We start from the raw sequence: 24,774 nt of genomic DNA on the forward strand, positions 1-24,774 counted from the left end.
CCCGTGCAGCTTGTAAAATACGGCGGCAGTCTGATGAAATGGTTAGGGCCCCAAATTCGGAGAAGTCAGGAGCCAGGCTGTCAGGCTGAGGCTGTCCGGATCGTGATGCCAAACTGCTCCCTTGTCCTGAGATAGAAGGTTTGGGATCTTCTGGAACCTCATTGTAGGGTGCGACGGATGAGTGGAAACGGAGGAAACGCATATCGAAACTTGCCCGTCCACGGGAAGCAGAATTCTTCCTCTAGTGAGTTGGGTTGTGGCCACCTGCTCGCGTACTGTGAGCACTTCTTGTTCTCTCTCGTCGCAAAGAGATCCAGGGAAGGATGGCCCCATTTTCTGAAAACATTCTCTGGTTGTTGGTCGTTCAATTCCCATTCGTGCAGTTCATTTATCTCTCTGCTGAGAGAGCCCGCCTGTACAGTTTTTACTCCTGGCAGGTGTACTTATCTTCTGTTCGAGAGCCCAATGCCATATTTCTTGAGCTTCGGTCGAGAGGGTTCTGGAGCGAGTACCTCCCTGCTTTCTCAGGTAGAACATTGTTGTTGTATTGTCCGTCAGTGTCCTTATGACCAATCCCTTTATAGAAAAACCCCCATTCATCAGACTAGCTGTCAATCACACATGCTAAGTGGTGAACCGGGCGGCTCACCACTGGGCCAATCAGAGTAGAGCGCGACTTGGGTTGACGAGGCAACGCAGTCCAGGGTGCCAATTCCCCCCTCTGCCCTTCCTGTGGAACCCAGAGAGAGTGGCACCATTTGTAGGGCTTCTATGGAGAAGCCCGCCAAAAAGTGGAACAAATGGCTCGACCTTGGTCAGAGTTACAGAGACGGACACGAACGCCATTTTAGAAAAGAGTTCTGGTAAAAAGACCCAACCGTTAATTTAATATTAAATAAATTAACCGGCAGTATCTTTAACATTGCACCAAAAAGTGGTGTGTTTAAAATCAATGGGAAAATCCCATAGAGAATATTCCGGTGGAATATTTTGCGTGGTAACCACTGCCACCAGCCAGAAACTCGACAAGGGAGGACTGGACAGTGCCCCCTTGAAAACAGACCCAGGGGCAATATAATTAACCCCTTCCAGTACTTTCACAATAAGATGGTTTGTACTGGTTCTGTTCACAATTTAGGACTAGTAAAGTCAATGGTGACGTTACATGCCCTGGGAGACAGTAGTCAGTCCCAAAGTATGGAGTCTATGTTTGGGGGTCACTATGACACCCCTGTGTTACTGCACTGAGGGTGCTGTGTAACACACACATAAAAAATAGATGATACCCTATGGAGTAAAAAGAAAACCCTATAGCCCATAAGCACACAAAAAGTCAAAGACATACCTCAAATCATGCCTAAGAGTGGGAGGAAAAGAGTCTCACTCTTAGCAGGAGAAAAAAACAAACCCCAAGAATTCTCCCTAACACCCTATTAGGGACATGTATTTCCTTATTGACACTCTGGTGTTGGCTTTCCACTCCTTTGCCTTGTGCCGGAACTTGAGAACTCTCTCCACGGATGGTTTCACCAATCCTGACTGCGTCTGGAACTCCACACCCAGAAATACCAAGTACCCTGAGGGAGTTAGGAGGACTTTTCGAAGTTGATCGCAAAGTCTAACCGCTGCAGAAGTTGCATGGTGGCCTTTAGACTTGCTTGTGCTATTATCGGAGACGATCCCCTTACCAACCAATTGTCCAGATAAGGGTAAACATGATGACCTTCTCTTCTTAGCCAAGCTGCTACTGGAGCCAAACATTTTGTGAACGCCCTGGGAGATGACTTTAGTCCGAATGGGAGTACTTTGAATTGACAGTGGGTTCGTCCGACTTCGAACCTCAGACATTTTCTGTGTCGTCGACGCATTGGTATATGAAAATATGCGTCTTGCAGGTCCAACGATGCCAGAAAATCCCTCGGCTGTATAGATCGGATAACCTCCTGAAGGGTAAGCATCTTGAACTTCAGATTTTTTAGTGTCTTGTTGAGGTCGCAAAGATCTAGAATGGGTCGCCACTTGCTGTTGGGTTTTTTGACAACGAAGTAACAGGAGTAAACTCCCTGACCTCTCTCGGCCACCGGGACCAGTTCTATAGCCCCTTTTTCCAGCATGAGCACCACCTCTTGTTGTAATACTTGAAAATGGGGTTGGGCCGAAAACACAGGTGGAATGTGTGGTGGCACGTCCTTGAATTGTAAAGAGTGGCCCGGATTTACTATGTCCCGGATTTACTATGTCTAACACCCACCGGTCTGATGTTATTTGCTCCCACTCGTCGACGCGGCGAGACACTCTTCCTCCCAGGACGTTCTGAAGCTTCCCTCGTAGAATGTTTCTCAGAGGAATGTTTTTCCATCAAACGTGGCTTCTTCAGTGGCGGCTCTGCAGATACAGAGCGGCGGGGGGCTACCGGAGATTTTGATCTCGAGGCCAAACTGTGTGTAGAGCCTACCTCCGACGGAGGATCTCCCGCGCTGTCGTTTAGCCACGTCACCAGACGTCTATTTTGGTCCATCAGGGTCTTCTGTGAGAAGCCTTTACAAATCTCACAACTGTCGGCTGAATGGTGAGGATGAAGACAATACAGGCAATCCATATGCCCATCTCCTTCGTAAACCTTTTTTAAACCGCATGTAGCACACGGACGGAACAACGCCTTCCCAGACAATGGGAAAGAAACAAAATCAACCTTGTAAAATAGCAGATAACACGAGGTGATCCCACTACTTTGGTAGACGGTTGAAATCTGAAGGGAGCCGGAGAGGCGTGGCTATTTATACCATTACGTCCTATTGGCACAGGTGTAAGCGGCTTAAAACAACGTAGATAGGACACAGAAGTGTCGAAATCTTTCCTATGGAAAACGTCTTTATAAATATACCGAGGGTTCCCAGCCTGACGACGGGGAATATTCTAAGCATGTGAATCCATGAAAGATACAATGCTGGAGAATGATAGTAAACACGCGTGTAATGTATTTCGAGTTACGTTTCGCATTCACATATGTATAGTGTTATGTACGTGTTTTGCAGTACGTATACTTTTCTTTTCCCAATGCATATGGTGATTTGAATTGTTAAAGTTAGGAATGTTTCGGTTCGAGTTAATACTTGAAATGGAATACGAATTTGGTGTTGTAAGCTTGGATGTGTATGTGGCACATATGGTTTCACATGTGAAGTACGTTAAAGGTATTCATACTTTTTCTGTTTTAATGTAGTGAAAGACTGTTAATAATGGGAGTTTCCTGGATTTGTTGGCTCGAACATTATGTGAGACGAGTGCGACTCTCCTACCATTTGCAAATTTTAATGTGGAATGGCATGGCTATCGTGGTGGAAAATGGAAAGACATAATGCAGAAATGTGTTGTGTATCATGATCTATGTTGGAGGAAACGATTGTGATTTCGAATAGTATCTGAATTATGTTTTCAAATGAAAGAAGGTATTGGTACATGAAATTCAACGAAAAATAAATTTTGTGTGAATAATGTAAACAGATGTATATATAAATTTGCAGGTGAACATGGCCTATATTATATTTTTCACTGCAAAATAAAAAGTCAAAATTAAAATATTTTTAGAATTGATTAAGTACATTTAACTAATGCCAATATTATTGTAGGCCTCCGTTATATATTGTAGCAATGGACTGCTTTACTTTTGCTAGTGTATACAGCATGGTTACGGTTTTTTGTTAATAAATTATGTCTTTCCTGGCTTGAGTGTATGTTTCTAATGTGTACGTAGTGGGGGCGAGTTCGTATGTTGTGTAAGGTCATGGGAGTTGTAGTTCAAAACATCTGGAGAGCCACAGGTTGCAGGCTGGATGACTAGCAATTCCCTCAAACAGCTGAAATCCCACCCACCCAAAAATGTTCTCCTGATCTTCGCTCTCTCCACTCATCTACCTATCTTGGGATTGTTTCCAATGGCATTTCCTTCATCACTGCAGTATTTGCAAAAGTGAGTCAGTCTTGTGTTAGATAATTTTCTGAAATATTAAATCCATTAGCTGCTCAAATCAGGCTGAACGCAGTTCCACAATCCATGACATCATGAATAGAATTCAGCAATGCCCAAGTTACTGCCATTTGCTACGCCTCTTCCCAAATTCCATCATCTGCGCAACTTATTTTGGGATCTAGGAGATTTTAACACAATCCCTTTGCTATACAATTTCCACTGGCTCTTTTTGCAGCCAATATTCAATTAAAGCACACGTGTATTGCCACCAAAAAGCTTACTCAAGCAAACAAGCTACTGTTCAACCATACATTCCATACATTCTATCCACAGAGGTCTTGCCTCTTCCTTATCAACCCATTCCTTAATTCTTTGGAACACTCTTACTATTAACAGCCATGCGCCCAGACACTTCTTTCTCTTAAGCTTTCCTGAAAACCAATTTACTCCCTTTACTCCAAATGGAGTGATCACAGCTCTAAGTTGACCAATCCTAGTCCCACTAGCAAGAAGGCTTTTCAGATTGGGCTAATTCTTTTCTATCACATGTTGGAGCTCTTTAATCTGTTTGTGTGGTTCTTTTATTGAGTGCAACGGGGAAACCGAGGGTTTGGTACATAACACACACCTTTCATTGCCACCATTGAAATGGTAAGCCATTAGTGAAGGTTTGTATATAACAGGATCCAAGACATGAAGAATGATTGAGTCCTTTGTGCTGCTCTGCGTCGTCTTCCTCCCAAGACTACTGCGTTGCCACTGAGCTATACTACCCGAAACAAGATAGTTTCCATGAGAGATCATATCAATATTTAGAGGTTGCATTAAACATCCATTATCAATACATTTTTCTCACCTATTTCTGTATCAGAGTATGGTGTAAATAACCTCTCTACAACAGGTTCCAGGTCTTCTTTGGCAGTTTTCACAGCAGGGCAGGTAAGATGAACCAAATCTGTTGATGAAAGAGCAAAAACTCAATTTAGTTTTTCAGAACACTACAATTTACTAATTCAAAAAATAAAACAATTGTATATTAGTTTCGGCAAATTTCAGGAGGCGTTTAACAAACTGGGGCTTTGCCTGGAAGAAATAGGCAGCTGGATGTCCAAGAATTATTTGCAACTCAATGCTACTAAAACTGAATTAATTCTATTTGGACCTAAAAACCGGTAGTCCGCAGCCAAGAAGCTGCCTATTCATTACTCTTGGGCAAGAGTCTTAAATTTGTATCCAAAGTAAAAAATCTGGGTTGTATGTGGCAAGAAGACCTGGGCTGTGAAGCTCAGGTGGGAGCCAAGATTAAAGCAGTACATTTTGTCCTCCGAATCCTACGTCAAGTACTCCCCTATATACCAACCAAAGATCATGCATCTGTGCTAGGAGTTTTAACTAGTGCCCACTTAGGCTATTGCAATAGTCAATTGTTGGGTATTCCTACAAAACAGCTTCAGCGGCTTCAGAGGGCACAAAATGCGGCTATCAGACTAATATTTAGGTTGAGGAAAACTGATAATGTTTCACCTTTTCGCCAGAAGCTGCATTGGCTATCAGTCGATGATCGTATCAAATTCAAGACAGCTTGTATTGTCTATAAATGTGTTAATGGTATTGCTCCGCTGTATTTACAAGAGCTAATACAGCTATATCAACCTATGAGACAATTGCGATCTTGTGACGGACATCTCCTTACTATCCCTCACTCGGTTTTTATAACCAGAGGTGACAGAAGATTCTCCGTCTTTGGTCCCAGGTTGTGGAATTCTCTGCTGGTATCATTAAGAACTATGAGCTCACTTCTTCAATTTCGGCAGGCACTGAAGAGTTTCCTTTTTAGATAGATGGTCCTATTTCATCTGGGATTTTTCTCTATTTTTTTTTATCTACCTTTAGTTGTGTCATCTGCGCCGATATACGGTTCATTTCGTTTGGTGCCCTTTATAAATGTAAAAAATCAAATCAAAATCATTAGTTTCACATCCTTCCTAACAAAGGACAGAAAAGGGAGTTGGGTCTACTTTACACATGTTGTTTCTCAAAATGCAGCAGTGAGTTTCCAATCAATACATAACTTCTAAATGGCATTGCAAGTTTGGGGTTCATAATATGAAGTGTACTCATTATATGGTAGACAGCTGGATATTTATACTGAAATTGGCATTAAGACATCCATAATAAGAAGAAACCCAACAGGATATCGAAATAATTAGTTTTCTAACAAGAACTAGTTATTTTTCTACATTTCATTTCAATAGATTTGTGTTTATGGTGCGGTGTTGGATGAGTTGAGTTTGCAAGTAATAACTGTAATAGTTGACAATTCATGAAAGCATTAAATACGAGGGGAAGAGGGGCACCTACCTCAGCCTGCAAATTCGGCTTCACAAAAACCCTCTAAAACTACTGCAATTATGTTACTTGGTATAAATATCGACTGAAACTCGGCATTGGGGTCCACCATTCTGCTCATATATCCCCGTTGTATTTGGTCAGTAAAAGAATAAGCCCATTGCCAAACTTTGCACTGCATCTACAACAGGAATCCCCAACCTTTTGTGGGCAACGAGCAACATGTGCTTATCAAATGAAATGGTGAGCAACATTCGCACCTCAAATGAACACAGTCCTCATTACGAGTCCCATGGTACAGCAATAAAGGGGCAGTAATTCCGTTGCTGCCACTTGTTTTTGTAGTAACGGATTTACTGCTGTTTTTACTGTACCTTCAAATTCCGAGTATGGAAGAACAGTGGAGGATTCACCTTCAGCAAAAAGCTGGTGTTGAATCCTCTACTTTTATCCTTCAGAAACTGGTAAAATCACTTTGACAAAATTACTGCTAGCTTTAATTATGCCAAAATCCCCATCAAGTCCTAAAGACTCATACATTTCCACCACTCTTAATCCTGTGGTAAACCCACATAATCGATGTGTGGTAACCGTAAATGGGTTTGCTGGTAATTCGCAGATTTACTGCCAAACTCGTAATGAGGACTATTGTCTTTCAGGTGATGGCAAAATAATTATAACAGTAATATATTGAATATTTTAAATGGAACCCATTAATGTCCAGCAATTAACAGTAAAAACTAGTTGAGGTGCAAATCTAGTCCTGGGAAATGTTTGCAATGGGTTTCAACTTAATTTGAGATTAAGTTGATGTTTAAAAATGAATGTAAGAGGCAAAAGTGCCATTTTTAAGCACATGAGAACATTATACAATGGTCTCTGAATGCTCCAATGTGTGACTAACATTAGTGGCCTAATGTGCTTACAAATGCATCATTTGCCACAACATTTCCCAACTATTACTTGAGGAATAAAGCCCCAGAAACGTGTTTTTACATCCTACATGTTTTGACCAGTGTTAGAGTGGTTTGTAAGTTATACCTTTAATATTTGGAGGAATGGATTTGCATTTCAATTAGAAATTATTAATAGTAAGCTCATGTGATTGTAATTAATTTAGGCAATTTATTTAATCATGCACTATTTGGCATGCATCTTGCTTATTTGCCCATTAACCAGATGCCAGATGGAAAAAGTTTTTACTAGGACACTGCAAAGAGTATAGAGCATTTCATTTCTGACAAATATACCTGATGGCATCAAAAAAACCTTGCATGTACGAATTAGGCAAATGCAGGTGATTTAATGATGGAAGTTTTGGCATGCATGAGACCTATTTCACAATTTCCACCAAATAGCTGCACAGATGAACAGAAGAGGACAACTGCTCATCAGAACACAAACATGGGTGTGTGGGTAATTTAATGTGTCCTTTGGAGTAGGAAACATTTCTAACAAATAATGTGAATGGTGGATATAAACACAAACCTTGCATGTACAAAGAAGCCAATTGGAACATATGTAAGTATGGACAATTTGGCATTCCAACCACTACTATGCACTTATCAAGCTTCTGTTAACAGCCCTATTACAACCTATTGGAGTGCAGAAGGGGAGGCCTACTTGATTACAATGGGTGCTGAACAGTTTTATACCCTCCACAACCAGTATTCCTACTCAAAGTGGTGCAAAGATTGTGGAGTGTTCTGCTGGGCCAGAAAATGCAAGTTCAACAATTGACTGCTTTAATGCTCATTACAGCAGCCGTAGCATTGTTTTTCCCAGGGCTTCACGGCTAACCCCATTTTTTGGCCCCCAGGTTCTCCTTAATAAAAGTATTGTTAGGTCAATATGCATTTCACATTGTTTGTATTGTTTATTTATTTATAGAGCGCGTCGGGCCGTTAGGCAACTGAACGTTTGTGGTCATCTTAGGTTACAGTTACATAAATATCTTACATTTCTTATGTTACAGATGCAGGTTAGTGTTGCATGAATATCTTACATTTCTAATCTTATATTTCTTATGTTACAGTTGTATTATTTATGTACAGTTGCAGGCATATCTTACAAGTTACATACAGGATATTAAGAAATATGTACAGTTAATGGAGGGAAAAAAGAAGGATAGGGAATGGCTTAAGGAAAGGGGAGAGGTGTCTAGGAAACCGGTTGTTCATAGGAGAGGAGTCAGCAGTCATTGGTGTGTAGCCAAAATGTAACATTAGTTGGAAGTGGAGGTGTAGAAGGGCCATGTTCCTTATGCAGTGCAGACCCATTTGTCCACCCTGCAATGACTCCTCCACTAAGTAATAGATACAGTCTCTCTAGATTTCTCAAACGCTCCTGGCTCAGTTTACACGGTCATTGCTGTTGCACCACACTAGAACCTCTTCTTTCCTGACCTCCAGACAGTGGCCTAGATCAACTGGTAAGCAACATTTTAGGTTGCTGTGAGCAAAATGTTGCTTCTGAGCTACACGTTGGGGATCACTGATCTAGAAGAAATACGATGCAGTTTAAAAGGTATAAATGTACATGGGAGCCAAAAGGCTCCCTTAAGGGGCCCTTGTGCAGGTTTTTAAAATCCACTTTCCACTTGCGTTTGCAGGGTCTAGTAACTGCTGCGTCTTCCCCGTGCATCTCACTTTGATGGTGAGACTGGAAGAGGAAACTCTAATCCAATGTGACAGGAATGCAAAATACTGGATGAGCAGGAGATATTGTAGCTGGAGCAGCTGAGTAAATAGCAGCAGACAGGAAGAAGGATATTCACTATTAAATAAAAAATTGTTATTTATGTTTGCACATATTCTCTCTTTTCTATTCTTTCCATGTCTATTTTACACTATAACTTCCCTGTCGCTTTCTGAGCATAAGAGAGTTTTGATGACTGCTACTGTTAAATACCTACATAGGATTGCGTCTTTAATTGGGGATATCTTTCAAAGATTTTCTGGAATTAATTTTTTGAAAATCTTAAATGACTAACAACATGGCCCATTTGTTCTCCTATTGGTGTAACCACACAATAAGGGACGAAAAGTCATGTCTATTTTACTTAAGCAAAAATCACATATCAATATTTCGTGTGAGCCAGACTTGATAGTTTCTAAACATTTGAAACATAATATTAAGTAGGTATGTAAGTAGGTATATTAAGATGGGGGTTGGAAGCAGTAGTGAAAATAGAAACTCAGACCTACATACACCCAGTACACAATGAATACAAACCCAACAAGAACAACAGTTATCTTTTTTGCACAACAAATGTTATTGTTATTATTTTCTCAAAACAACAGTAATTCACATAAAACTCGATTCAAGTCATTTCAAAGAAAAGTGAAACCCCAAAACGTTGCCAAATCCCCTCCGCCACCCCCCCCCCCCGGTCCCTCCACCACTGCCTGCCTAACTCAGCAACCGGATAGAAACAGTTACAAAGATTAACAATCAAAAGCCAAATAAGCACAAGGGACTTTAGTCTATGGGCACAGGTTAAATCTCTGTTTTTGGTAGGCAAAAATGTAATCAAAGGTTGCCAGACATCAAAGAGTTTAGTTTAAAGAGTCCTGCAAATAAGCTACCAGCCTTTCCATAGCCATCATGGCTCAAACCTCGTCCAGCCAGCCTGTCAAAGATGGCGGGTCTTTCTTTCCCCACATAACAGCAATGGAGAGTTTGGTTGGCAGGAGTAGTACTGTGATTAATTTCCCTACCAGGCTGGATATCGGGTGGACATCCTCCACCGGCAAGCCCATTATTAACACCCCAGGTTTTCAGGGAAAATCAACACTATCCCAATGTAGTTTAAGACCTCATGCCTGATATAATTACATCCAAGGCGGCCCCACCAAATATGTAACAGAGCACCTGCTTTGCCACATTCCCTCCATTACCGTTGGCAGGACTTGTCACTGATGCTATGCAACCTTTAGGGTGCTAAATGCTATTGGTGTACAATGTTTAGTGCAATCTCCTTGCACAGATAACAAGCAGAGGTGCAGCAGGCGCTTAACCACACAAACCTCCTTTTATCTTCAGACAAAGATCATCTAAGTCTTCCTCTCATCTTGCACAGTACCCAAAGCGTGGTCTGAAAGTAGAGGCCTCAAGTGCCATTTACAACCTAGGGATTACGCACATGGTGCCGGCAAAGCCCTTCAATGCCAAGTCAAATGCCTTTAGAGGCCTAGTACCAATTGCATTTTGTTGTAAAACCATATATGGAATAAAGGCAGAATAACCATATACTAATGACACGCCAATCGTGAGGTTCGTTTTCCAAACACGTCTGGTTTATTCATAGAGTATCTCAGTCGGCCGACCGTGTCTCAACGCCTCACGACGTGTGTTCCCAGACACCATGAGATGAGGGAGAGCGAGCAGCACTAAAGCAGTCATATATTTACAAAACGCATCATCATTCTACAATACTATTTGGCCCGTCCTTATACATGACATACAAGCTAGGGTTTGGTAATTGACAGTTATACATGTAACTTCATTCAGTCTAAACATTAGTATTCTAGCAGAGGCTGCAGAGACAGTTTTCTGTTATGGGGATCTGGCACAGGGAAGGACATCATTTTCTAGCAGGGAGACATTCCAACCAACGTTATCTGTTCGCTGCGCTCATGAGCTAAGGGTCCGACAGTTCTGAAGCAGAGAAAATACCAGCTTTCGTGAAGGAGCACCGTTAGTTGCATATAATTCACATTTAACTGCCTTTTACAACAGCGCTTGCAAGACAAACTAGCACCTGGGCAGTTGATTAATTGCGGCTCTTGCACAGCTTCAAGGCCTTACGAAGAAGAAAACAATGTATTTCTGCAGGGTTTTACATTCCTGTCTACGTTAGCATTCAGAGTTCAAGGTGTGGCCTTGCACTGTGTATGGATCTGAAGCGCAGAATATATTTCGAAAGTGTTACAGAAAAGAAAATGGCCGGCATTTACAAAATGGACTCCCAATGGTCACATTCAGGTTTCATGGTTTGCAATGTTTGTCACATGATGCGATTTGCTTCTGGCCAACATACTATTCATATTATTCGGGCTATGCGATTGCATTTACAGTTTAACAAACCCTCCTTTTGGCCTTAAGCTAATAGCATCATCATCCAAACATTGCGTCCTCATCAGACCAAGTGTCACTTTCCGAACTTCCCGTGTCGCTATCATAATCATCATCAGAAATATTGATTGCCATAAACTCTTTGATTATTTCATTTTCATGTTTGAGACCACCATTTATCATATGAGGTGTGGGCTTCACAATATTTGTACTAGTTGTCTGTACACATTCACTTGGAATTATGGAGCAATTGGCTGGCAAACATTGTTTGCAACAACAGCAGAATATGAGGACACTGAATATCATAACAAAAATTGCAATTAGTTTCCATCCTCGTGATCGTAACAGTCCCTAGAACCATGTACTTAAATTTAGATTCCAGCCACCTGTGGGAACATGGATTTCAGAACTTAGGACGTGCAATTTCTTAATTGCTTCAAATATTGTAGGGGAGGTGTCACTTACAAAAACACAGCACGCTCATCCCACTAATTTGCATACACCTCCATGGTCAGCCAAAATAATGTCAAGAACCATTCTATTTTGAAGTGCAACTAGCCTGATTGCTTTTTGTTCCAGTGTCATGTTGGAAAGTATGTCAGTGGTTCCATTAATTGTTTTTTTCTAACACCCTGGACAGTTTTCTGATATTACATGAGGTTATTGCCTGTCCCCAAAGAGGTGTAAAGGATTTTGCCATGTCCCCAAAAATTGTGCCCTGCAGTATCATCACGTTGTGGCCGAGATATGGATATTTTTGCTATTTCAGAAGTTGTGGCGAGAAATACACCAGGTAAAAGTATCCCCAAATAACAGGTACCTTCCCAGTTTCTAGGTAACCATGGATAAGCTTGCTCCCCACACACAAAATAGACAGAACCTCCTATATATAATGGTTTCTCTTCGTGCTCAAGTACAGCAGTATTCATGCATCTGGTAGATGTTCCCACCGGGTGGGAACCTTTTTTCCGCAAGCAAAACGGAACAGAATGTAGACTTTGATTAATAGCATAGGAGGGAGGCATGGCATCTTTGTTTCCAACCAGAGCCATTTTGAAAGTAATTAGGGACTGTTAAGGCCTACAGAGTCTTTCAATGGGACTGGTCGATACAGTGTTCATTTTGCTTCTATTTGTAAACACGGAACAACCCAGGGGTGTTAATACCAATCTTTCGAATTCATTTATGTTCGTTCCATCAAAGTTTCCAGTGGCATTAGCATCCCATCTCCCAAAAAATAGAGCTCTTAATGATGCATAAGAGGCAGTACTAAGGGATAGTGGATGTATATACTAACCCATTCCTCTTTCCCCATGCTAGGGTAAATGCGAACACACCCAGCAATTGGATCTATTTAGGATTGCATGTGTCATATTGATAATCAGTAATTAATCGTAACCTTTTGTGTGTTTCACATCTCGTGGCGGAAGAGTGTAAGAAAGCACATGAGCTGGGGTATTCATAGTGGGAGCATTGACAGTGGTCAATATGGTGTTCATGGGATGCATAGTTTCCAAGTACCAAAACATTGGAATTAATGTAGATACGATACAAATAGATATGATGAACAGGAGCAGGTTAGTCTTTGCAGACCAAGTCTTTCTCAGAGCAGATTCAATGTCAGTGTCCATAGTTCTATTGATGTCTTCATCAGCACAGGTGGCAGCAGGAGCGAATACAGGTATGATCTATAAAGCTTATTTCAAAAAGTTTCTCAGCGACCATCGAAAAAGTCCTCCACGGCAACACACGTTTAATCAGCAAAGTTCAAGCAAGTTTAGTTCAGCCTGCTTAAGATGGCAGCAAGCTGGTGTTTACCTCAAAGGCTCCAAAAGGCAGGAGCAAGTATCAATATCAATTTTTCACAGTGGCTGTACCTTTGCCCCCACTTGTTCACGCTAGGTTGCAAAGCCCCTCACTTTCAATGATAGCACCGGGAAATCACGTGTCAGAGCTCTCATCCGATACAGCTTATACGCTCCCTTCCCCTAGGCCCCCGTTTCCAGCTCTGTCCGTGAGCTAGAAACAAAGGCTGCTGATTACTTCCAATTTCGTGAACGCAGATTGTACCTTAAAGCTCCAGGTACAGTGTGAACGATGAACAATACACTGTCGTTGCTTGCAGCAGATACAAAAACAGTGCCAATCAGCGATGAAATCAGGGATGATGATGCAGCAGACAAGCAAAGTTGAGGTAAACCTGATGTTTCAATTCTCGTTGCAATGTCCCTAGGCCCCTTCTCAGGCTCAGAAAGTAGTTCCGGCTGAATTATGACGGTATCTTTGTGATCGATCAGGGCTGGTTTAGTCTGGACGTCAGGATTATCGGTCTGTTGCTCATGTGGCAAAGGAAACAGGATTCTTTTCGTGTGCGTTTCGGGGATCCAGTGCTTTCGACCATTTACTCGAACTGCAGTCTGCGTGGCCAGGAGTACCTGGTACGGTCCCTTCCAACGCGGTGCAAGCAAAGATTTTCTCTCAAAATGTTTCACTAGGGCCCATTCTCCTGGTTGTAGACAATGTCTTGAGCCCGTGTATCTGACAGGAAGAACCTCCTGTACCTGCTGATGAATCAAATGCAAGTTTTAGTCAACTGTTTACAGTATTCAGTAAGTAGCAGATATTCAATATCCTTCAATTTTTTGGGACGTGGCACATTACAAGCATTGGCTGGTCTCCCCATAACTATTTCATATGGGGAGAGACCAGTCCGTGCCTGCACAGATGTGCGCATGCACAATAAGGCTAGTGGTAATGCATGGGGCCATTTCAAATTACTTTTGGTGCATATTATCGCCAAATAATTTTTCAAGATACCGTTTTGGCGTTCTACAAGACCGGCACTCATCGGGTGTCTGGCTGAATGGAATCGTTAGGCCTGCACAAATCTGTAGTATCACGGCCATTGTCTGACCATATGACACGAGGTAGCCCAAATCTCGGAAAATATTCCTTTAACATGGATTTCGCTGTTGACATAGCTGAACAATCTTTCAGGCGATAGGCCTCCACCCATTTTCTAAATGCACAGACCACTACAAGGACATATTTAAAGTTGTGGCACCTCTCCATTTCTATGAAGTCAAAATGGATGGCCTCAAAAGGCATTGAGGGAGGACCCAAACTTCTTACTGGTGTCACTGTTCCTTTTCCAATGTTATGTTGTAAACAAGTCATGCAATTCTGAACCAATCTCTCAGCAGTTTTCGTAATGTTGTCATTGTACCATACAGAATCAAGGTGCTGAAAAATCTTTTTCGCACATATATGTGTTGGACCATGGGCCATGGTAACCATGGCCATAACATATGCATTCGGCAACATCCATCTATTATTTTCTTTGTCTACCCAACAACCCTGGGGATCTAATTCTGCTGGACCCTCGTTTTATTTCCTCAGGAGTGGCTTCTGCTTGTATCTCTTTAACATTCTGAATTCCATCCTCTATCATGCAGGACACTCTCTCTGTTGTTTCAATATACATTTTTGTGTGCAAATCAGTGGCAGTTTGTTTCGCGATTCTGTCTGCAAATGCGTTTCTCTTTCCTACGTTTATCTTTTTATGAGCATTGCATTTCATTATTGCTAATCGCTTGGGAAGCGCAAGTGCTGACAACAGTCTCACTATTAAAGTGCTATGTTGAATCTTAGTTTCATGTGACGTCCGAAAGCCCCTTTCAGCCCATAATTGGCCAAAATTGTGGACCACCCCAAAAGCGTATCGACTGTCAGTGTATATGTTCACACTAAGGTTTCCAGAAATTTCATATGCTCTGGCTAACGCTATTATTTCTGCAGCTTGTGCTGAGTTATATGGGATTCGTTTGCTCTCTACAATAGTTTTCAGTGTAGTAATGGCATAAGCAGCAGTTGATATGCCATTTGGCAATTTAAAACAAGAGCCATCACAAAACAGTTCTCCATCTGGCTCTTTCAGGGGTGTATCAGCTAAATCAATTCTTCCTTTTGTCTCTTGCTCAGTAATAATTAAGCAATCATGTGTTAATTGTTTCTCACTCCCTTTTTCACTCAAAGGGGGCCATAACTCGGCCGGATTCAAAGCGCAACATCTCTTAATTTGAATATGCGGTGCAAATAGGATTAATTCATACCTTGTTAGTCGGGCAGATGTGAAATGTTGCATCTGCGTTCTATTTAAAAGAACGTCTACTGTATGGGGTACCATCACAGTTAAAGAGTGACCTAAAACCATCTCCTCAGTTTGTTTTACTGATGCGGCAGCTGCAGCAACAGCTCGCAAGCAACGTGGCAAAGCACATGCAACAGGATCCAACGTGGAAGAAAAATAACCACATGGTATATTTCTGCCTGCATGTTCCTGAGTCAAAACAGCCGAAGCAAATTCATCATTTTCATGTACAAATAACAAAAAACACTTCTCGTAATTTGGCGTGCCCAAAACCAGAGCTGAGCATAACACAGCTCTGAGCAGTTCAAAAGCTTTTTGACACTCCATGTTCCATGGCAAAGGTAAGGTAACATCCTTCCTTGTCAATGCCACTACGGGTTTCACAATCATTGAGAAATTAGCAATCCACTGCCTACAATATGAAGCCATGCCAATTAAAGCCCTGGCTTCCTTTTGCGTTTTTGGAATAGGCATATCAGAGACGCTTTCTATATGTTCTGGTGTCAATCTTCTTCCCTCCTTCGATTGGAGGTAGCCCAAATAGGCCACCTCCTCTCAACAATATTGGAATTTCTTCAATGAAGCCTTGTGACCGTGTGCCGCTAAATGTGTCAATAGTGCGACAGTGCTTTCTTTGCAAATGTCCTCTGAATCTGCTGCTAAAAGCAGATCATCAATATACTGCAATAATATACATCCAGTCTGTAATTCAAGCATATCTAGCTCAATGCTCTACTGTAAATACTTGGACTTTCAGTGTAACCTTTTGGAATATGTGTAAATGTGAATGAGCGCCCTCCTAATGTAAATGCAAACAAATATCTACTGTCTGGATGAACGGGAATACAAAAAAATTCATTTTTCAAATCAATAACGCTGAAGTGTGATGAAGAAGCTGGAATCATAGATAGAATTGTGGTGACATCGGGGAATAGTGGGAATTGGAGAGCAACAATTGTTTTGTTCGCTGTGTATAAAATAAATTATAAAATGGTAAGGGATTTCATTACCTCCTTACTTGTAAATTGGAAGAATCGGGCTATTGCAAATACTACCACAAATCTCCTCAATTGCATTTCTGGAAATTAAATCAGGCACAATGCATTTCAAAGCTCTTTCACCTTCACTCGAGATTTTGTATGCGGAATACGCGGTAATGTAATTCCTTCCTTCAAAATAATTTTTACTGGTTCTACTTTCAAACATCCTACATCATTATCGTTCACTGCCCATATACAAGTCGGCACTTCACTCAATTCAGTCGGTAATGGCAGAGATACAAATTGCGATACAAGGGTTTTTTGTGGCGAAATTGTCAAGTACACTCCATCAGGAGAACAATAAAAATTACTGCATTCAATTTCTTCAATTGATTTAATCCCAACTAATTTTTGCTGCAATTTGTCGTCAAAAGAAATGGACAAGATTCTGTGAATGGACTTAGTGCGATTGGCACTGGTTGTGAAACTGGACTAATTACTGGTGTACCTGAGAACCCTACTGAGACATTTCTATGCCCTGACAGTGGTAAATTTGGAACCCGCTAATGATCGATCGAACATTTCTGTGCACCTGTGTCCACTAGAAAAATGTGCTCCCTATTCCCAACCTTCATTTCTATATAGGGCCCTTTCTTGTCACAATCACACTAACTGGAAGGAAGAGAGATCGACACACTCCCCCGAACCACGGAAGCCGAATGAACTCAACCGTCCCACCGTGGTTGGCACAGGCGCCTGAGTTAGGAAACAGGTTGCCACGTGGCAGCCAATCGGGGGAAGAGGGGTTATGGAGAGATTGTGGATAGGGAGGGGAAATTAGGAACACCGGAAAGAGGGTAAGGAAACTCCTAAGGTGGATGGGACTGGGGAAACACCAGGAAAAAACCCTACTCTAACTCACATAGAATGAACAGAAGAACAAGTTACTTACCAACTGTAACGTTCTTTCAACTGGATGTTCATCCCACGTATTCCTCATCTTGTGATAAATCGTTATCTCCAGCTTCGCTGCTTCGGAAAAAAAAATTCTCAGCAGAGGGCGCTGTGCTCGAGGTCGTGGCGTCGATTGTCCCTCTACGTACTCCGTACTCTGTCGACGTCACCGATGGTATAAGTAGCTTGAGCCGCGCCCATTGCTTCAGTTCTGTTTTTTCGATGAAATATATATAGGAGGAACACCCAGGCGTGTCCCATGACCGATACCTTCTTCGTGAGAGGAAAGTGTAAGAAAACGTAAACTGTACTGTGGGGTTGGATGGGAGGGTCGATGAGGAATACGTGGGAGGAACATCCAGTCGAAAGAACGTTACAGTTGGTAAGTAACTTGTTCTTCGAATGGATTGTGTCCTCCCACGTATTCCTCATCTTGTGATAGGCTCCCATAGCAGTATCAATTTTTGGAGGTGGGAGTACCATTTCAGTTTTCGTGGACAGAATGCAGAACTGCCTTTGCAAATAAACCCTCGTTAGAGGAGGCAGTGTCCAAACAATAATGTTTAACAAAGGTATGTATTGTTTTCCAGGTTGCAGCTGCACAAATGTCTGCTGCCGGGACTCCCCTCTTTAGAGCCGCAGAAGTAGCCATTCCCCTTGTAGAATGGGCACGAAGCCCATCTGGTGGATCTTTTCCCGCTAATCTGTAGCATTCAACTATGGCTAACATGATCCAGCGGGAAATGGTCTGTTTTGTTACAGATAAGCCTAATTTTTGACCAGTGTAACCCACAAACAGTTGGTCATCTTGTCTCAATTTAGCCATCCTAGAGATGTAAAAACTAAGAGCCCTCTTAGGATCTAATCTATGTAATTTCTCCTCTTCTTTGCCCAGGTGAGGAGGATAAAACGTTGGAAGTACTATTTTTTGTGACAAATGGAAGTCCGAGACTACTTTTGGCAAAAATTAAGGTTTAACCTTAAGGACTACCTTATCTTTATAAAAAATAGTATATGGTGGTTTGCATGAGAGAGGCTGAAGTTCGCTAACCCTGCGGGCTGATGATAGGGCCACAAGGAGGACAGTTTTTAGAGTTAAAAGCCTCAATGGACATGAGTGCAGAGGCTCAAAAGGTATGCAAGTCAAGAATTTTGATACTAAATTTAAGTCCCAGGTTGGTACATGAAAAGGTACTGGAGGGTATACATTAGGGAGCCCCTTTAAGAATTGAATTATTAACGGTATTTTGAAGTATGAAACCTCTTCCGAGGAGCGCTTGAAAATGGACAGCGCAGCAAGGTATCCTTTTATTGTTCCTATCTGGAGCCCCAGATTAGCTAGATGTAGCAGAAAAGAAAGCACCATTGGGGTGCCACACTGAAAAGGGTCCACATCCTTGTCTTTGCACCAGTTACTAAACCTATTCCAGCGACATCGGTACAAAGACTTTGTTGCTGGTCTTCTGGCCGAAAGCAAGATTTCCATTACATCATCCGGAAGATCCCAATCCTTGTATCTCAACCTCTCAGAAACCATGCGTGAAGGTTGAGTGTCTTGACCTCTGGATGGTGAACCCGACCTTCCTCTTGCGAGAGAAGATCCTCTCTTTGCGGAAGACGTATTGGAGGGCAGATGGACATGTCTAGAAGGTCCAGGTACCACGTCCTCCTGGCCCAATCCGGGGCAATTAGGATCATGGTTTTCCTGAACTTTCTCAACCTCCTGATTACTTGAGGAATCACAGGGACTGGGGGAAACGCATACAGCAGTGGAAACTTCCACTCCACTACGAATGCGTCTCCCAGAGCTCCTCTTTGAGGAAATTCCCTTGAGCAGTACTGATAGCACTTCTGGTTGATCGCAGTGGCGAACAGATCCACTTGAGGGGTTCCCCAAAGGGCGAAGATCTCCAGAAGGACTTCCTGAGCCAGCTCCCACTCGTGAGAGACCATGCTCTGCCTGCTCAGAGCGTCTGCCGCCGTGTTCTTCTCTCCGGCTAGGTGAATTGCCGACAGAGAGATTCCTTCTCGTATTGCCCAGAACCAGAGCTGCATTGCCTCTCTGCACAGTGGCAGTGAACCTACACCTCCTCTCTTGTTGAGATAGTACATGGCCACTGTGTTGTCCGTCATTATCAGAACATTCTTTCCCTGTACAGAGGGCAGAAAGGCCTTCAGAGCTAGTCTGATTGCCCTCAGCTCTAATAGGTTGATGTGTAGTTTGGACTCCGATGGAGACCAACGACCGCTGATTGTCAGATCGTTGGTGTGTGCCCCCCACCCCGTGAGTAAGGCGTCCGTCACTACCATTATCTCCGGCCATGGTTGCCAAAAAGACTCTCCCTTGAGAATGTTGTCGTTGCAAGCCCACCATAGAAGATCCTGAGCAACTGCGCTCGGGACTTACAGAAGATCCGACATATTCCCTGAGAACTGGGACCACTGAGTTCTGAGTGCCCATTGAAGGGATCTCATTCTCAACCTGGCCTCTGGTACTAGAAAAATGCAGGATGCCATGAGGCCGAGCAACCTGAGAAAATCAAAGGCCGGTAGACGTTGGGCATTCTGGAATTTTGTTACCATCTGCTGGATGTGGAGAGCTCTCACTTTGGGAGGCGAGGCTTTTCCCGATGAAGTGTCCAAGACTGCTCCGATAAACTGGAGTTTCTGGGCTGGTATCATGTGGGACTTCTTGAAATTGAGGGAGAAGCCCAGTTTGTGGAGGAAGTGGCAGGTGATCGAAATATGTTCCTGAGCTTGTTCTGGAGAACTTTCTCTGATCAACCAGTCGTCCAGGTAGGGATATATGTGAATACCTCCTTTCCTGAGACTTGCTGCCACAACCGCCAACAGTTTGGTGAAAACCCTCGGGGCGGAGTCAACCCGAATGGCAGAACTCGAAACGGATAATGAGAATTGCCAATCGCGAACCTCAGGTACTTTCTGTGCTTTGGATGGATTGGCACATGAAAGTAAGCATCCTGAAGGTCCAATGATACCGACCAATCTTGGAGCTGGAGAGCCTGAAGGATCTGAGAAAGAGTCACCATCTTGAACTTGTCCTTCCTGAGGAACTTGTTCAAGTTTCTCAAGTCCAAGATGGGTCTCAGTCCTCTGTCCTTTTTTGGGATGAGAAAATATGGGGAGTACCAACCCCTGTTCCTCTCCGCTACAGGTACCAGTTCTATGGCACCTTTCTCTAGCAGGGTTAAAATTTCCTGCAACAGGAGCGGATCCGGAATTTTGACGGAGTTGGCTCCCGGTGGATGATTCTGAGGCCTTTTTAGAAAGGGGAGACAGTAACCTTGGGCTACTGTTTCCAGTGCCCAAGTATCTGAAGTAATGCCCCGCCATTCCTTCAGATGTTGAGAGATCCTGCCTCCCACTGGTGTTTTGTGTAACAAGGTCTCAGAGGGATTTGGAGGCGGCTGCAGGAGTGGCTGAGGGTACAGATGCCGCTCCTGAGGCTGATTTTGCACCTCTTCCCCGTGTTCCACGAGGGAAGTTCCTTTTGTCCCTTTGAGACGCCTGTCATCTTCCTCTACCAAAAGAGGAGTAGTATCGAAAAGAATGACTCCTCCAGGAAGATGAGCCGGAATAGGGTTTTATAGGCTGGCGCAAAGAGGCGCTAAGTGATTTAGCTGCCGCTTTCGAGGTCTGAAGTTTTTCAAGGCTTTCATCAGCCTTTCTGCCAAAGAGCCTCGAGCCATCAAAGGGCATGTTGAGGAGTCTAGCTTGCACGTCCGGTGCAAATCCCGACTTCCCCAACCACGCAAATCTGCATAGCACAACGCTTGATACTATCAGCAGTATCCAGTCCAGACTGAAGACATTCCCCCATTGCCTCCTTCCCGTCCTTGACTATATTCAGGAAGCCTTCCCTTTCCTCGACTTCCGGAATATGATCAGCCGCCACAGGGTATGGGTAAACCTGGCTAGGGTACAGGTGACATTTGCCGACTTAAGTGCCATACTGCCTGACGTGAAAACTTTACATGCCCAGCCGTCAATTTTTTTATCCTCTCTATCTGGATGGATAGTTGGATAAGCAGTTTGTTTTGAAGTGGATGCTGCTTGAATGACTAAACTCTCTGGAGTCGGATGTTTATTCAAATATTCAGGATCCGATCCAGCTGGTCTATATTTTCTTGGAAAAGTGCTGTCTGCAGCAGCAATGGTTTCTGGTTTCTCCCAGTTTTTCTCCACAGTCCTTTGAAGGGCCCTGTGAAAAGGGAGAACAGGATCCTTCTGAGGTCCCTTGACGATAATATCCGTCATGTCATCTTGTTCAAAAATGGGTGAAGTATTACCCCAACCCATGTATTCAACTACCCTGGTCATAAGACCCCTGTACCCAGCATCTGCATGCTCTGCAGGATCAGTTTTGGCGAACTCTAATTCTGGGGATGTGTCAACTCCACTGGCAGAATGTAGAGTATCACTCAGGTCTCTCATTCTAGATTCCTGGTCAATAAGTTCTTCAGGAACTTGTCTTGTACCATAAGTAACTCCCAAAGGAGTAACTTCGTCTTCTTCTTCTGAAGCAGACTCTTCATAGATTGCAGACATAGATTTGAAAAAGTCTGATCTGGGCAAAGGAGTGTATCTCCTTTCTTCCTCTTCCATCTGCTTCAAAGGAAATGGGAAATCCCTCGAAGTTTTCGAGGGTGTCTTCGAAGTCTTCGAAGTTTTCGAAGATGACTTCGATAATGGCGTTGATGACGCATTTGGCTTTGGTGTCGAAATTATCGACGTCGAGGGCGTCGACGAAGTTATCGAAGTCTTCGACGATTTGTGTTTCTTGGCCGGCACTGGAGAGGTGCTCGACTCTCGAAGTTTCTTCGACGGTTTTACGTCGACTCAAGGTTTTTTGTATTCCTCGACGCTACTGGTCTTAGCCATAGTAGCCTTGGACTTCCCTTTGTCGTCCAATGGAGCGACCTTAGGGGTATGGGTTTTTCGAGGTTCTTTCGAGGGGGTCGAGGCCGCATTCTCGAAAACCTCCATCATCTTTTTGCGGAATTCTTCCCACTTACTGGGAGAATCCGATTTAGTCGGACAACGAATTTCTTCGGTCGACTCTGAAGAAGAAGATGATGGAGATCTATGTCTCCTCTTCATTTTTTTCGATGACGACGAAGAATGTCTCGATCTACTTCTAGATCGAGATCTCTTCGAGTGCCTATGGCTATGCGATCCCTTATGTTTTTTTGACGAAACCTTTTTTGAGGCCTCCCTCCCCACCGACAGTTTACCTCTCCTCTCACGAAGAGCTTTTTCGGTCATCGATTGGCAGGAGCTGCAGTCGTCGGTTCGGTGACTGGAACCGAGACACCAGAGACAAATCCGGTGGGGATCGGTAATCAACATCTTAGACCCACAATCTGCACACTTTTTAAAACCAGTTCTGGGTGTCTAAGGTGTCGAAGATGATGACATTTTCTTCACAGAAAATAGAAGCGTGCCGTTCTCGATAGCGAAGCGATCGGAAAAACGGAACTGAAGCAACGGGCGCGGCTCGAGCTACTTATACCATCGGTGACATCGACAGAGTACGCCGAGGGACAATCGACGCCACGACCTCGAGCACAGCGCCCTCTGCCGAGAATTTCTTTTCCGAAGCAGCGAAGCTGGAGATAACAATTTATCACAAGATGAGGAATACGTGGGAGGACACAATCCATTCGAAATATCACCTGCACTATTAACATGTGCCTGATTCCTGAATAGCACACCTTAATACGTGTACTGTATCCTGCTCTGAAATATCATTATCTTACAACACATAAGCAAGGAATATGATCACACATAAGGGAAAGCTTCCCAAAATGATTAGACAATACACATGGCCCTTCCGGCAGCGTTAGCAACATACAACATAAATGCATTTCCTTTAGTTCCTGGCACTAGCGAAATGTTGTTGTCCATGTGCAGTACTTCCTGCATTAACCCACACAGATTGGCAAAGTTCTTGAATTATACGAGTAACAAGCACACTTTAGTTTTCACACCGATTGAATTCAAAGAGAATAGGGCGTTACTTATCTCAGGTCTGGGGAGCCCGCGGGACTTCCCAGACAAATATTGAAACAGCGGTAAATCATTCCAAGCAGTTCAGAAATATATTTCCCCCACGAGTACTTATCTTGAGTCTGGGGAGCCCGTGGGACTTCCCAGACGAAGAACAGCAAGCGTCGTCTGTGCCGGCTACTCAGCACCCCTCCTGCTCCTACCACACCGTGAACGCGTGCGATCAAGCGTTTCTCCCCTGCATCTCGTTTCGTCACACGCGGACGCCTTCCTCCTGTTGCCAAACGTGGCAGCCTGCCTCCTGCTCCAAATCAACAATAAGCCAACAATAAGCCACACCTGCCCACTGCCGTTGCCTGCCTTTAAGCTGCCTTGATTCTTGATGCAGTACAGCTGGCAAGGCGCGCACGGGCCAAACTACAAAATAACACAAAGGATGCTGGGAACTGAAGTTTCCTTGTCCTTCCAGCACATAATGTCTCACTAGGCGTATTTTAGCACTCCACGCCTGTGCCAACCCTGATTCCTGACATTTCTGGTCAACAGGAATAGGCACTGGTTCCAAACCCTGCTTCGGACTCTACTAGTGAAACAGTACATCATCAGATGTAAAGTCTCCAGAGTAATATGCATTGGAGGGATTATTATAAACATTTCCACCATTCATGGTGTTCTGTGGTTGATTCTGATTAACCTGATTATCCTGACATTGTGGCTGCATCTGACTTCGGTTCTGTCCCGCTATTCCTGGACGACCTCTAAATGGTCTTCTCGAAATTGTCCCATTCATCCTCTGTAATTTCGGGCACTGTTTTCGCCAATGGCCTTCTTGTCTGCAATGCTGTCATGGTCATGAAGTCAGGGGCACAGGCATGCAGGGGTTGCATGCACAGGAGACCTGAGTGGACACTGTCCTGGCGCCTTTGGCGCCAGGCTCATGAACAAAAGTAAACAAGAACATTCATTTAACACTAAAAAGCTTTTATTATGGACATAGCACTTCAGATGCATTAACCTTGAACATTCCATCCATTAAGCAGGATGCATTAACCTTGAACATTCCATTCATTAAGCAGCCCCAAGTGTATTCTTGGGTGTGGCTGCTAATGGATTGCCTTCGCACATGCTCACTCTCTAGGAGTGGCAGGGTGTGGCTGGTAAACCGGCCCTAATGGGCGTGCCCACGATCTCGGCTATATAAGCTGCCCCGATCCTCAAGACAGGCGCTCTGCGTTATTTTGCACTTGCAAGCAGCGTAACGGTCA

At 43.4% G+C, this 24,774-nt stretch overlaps 1 protein-coding gene across 2 annotated transcripts in view; it reads right to left on the bottom strand.

The window, feature by feature from the left end:
• Window positions 1-24,774, bottom strand: part of CHM (CHM Rab escort protein) — a 1,673,681-nt gene that overhangs the window by 165,259 nt on the left and 1,483,648 nt on the right. For both annotated transcript variants that reach the window (XM_069612935.1, XM_069612936.1), the window contains one exon: window positions 4,827-4,925. In XM_069612935.1, the coding sequence (XP_069469036.1) occupies window positions 4,827-4,925 (99 nt within the window). The remainder of the gene's footprint in view (window positions 1-4,826; window positions 4,926-24,774) is intronic.

Source organism: Ambystoma mexicanum, chromosome 5p (genome assembly GCF_040938575.1).
Source record: "Ambystoma mexicanum isolate Mex_15411 chromosome 5p, UKY_AmexF1_1, whole genome shotgun sequence".
NCBI classification, from domain to species: domain Eukaryota; kingdom Metazoa; phylum Chordata; class Amphibia; order Caudata; family Ambystomatidae; genus Ambystoma; species Ambystoma mexicanum.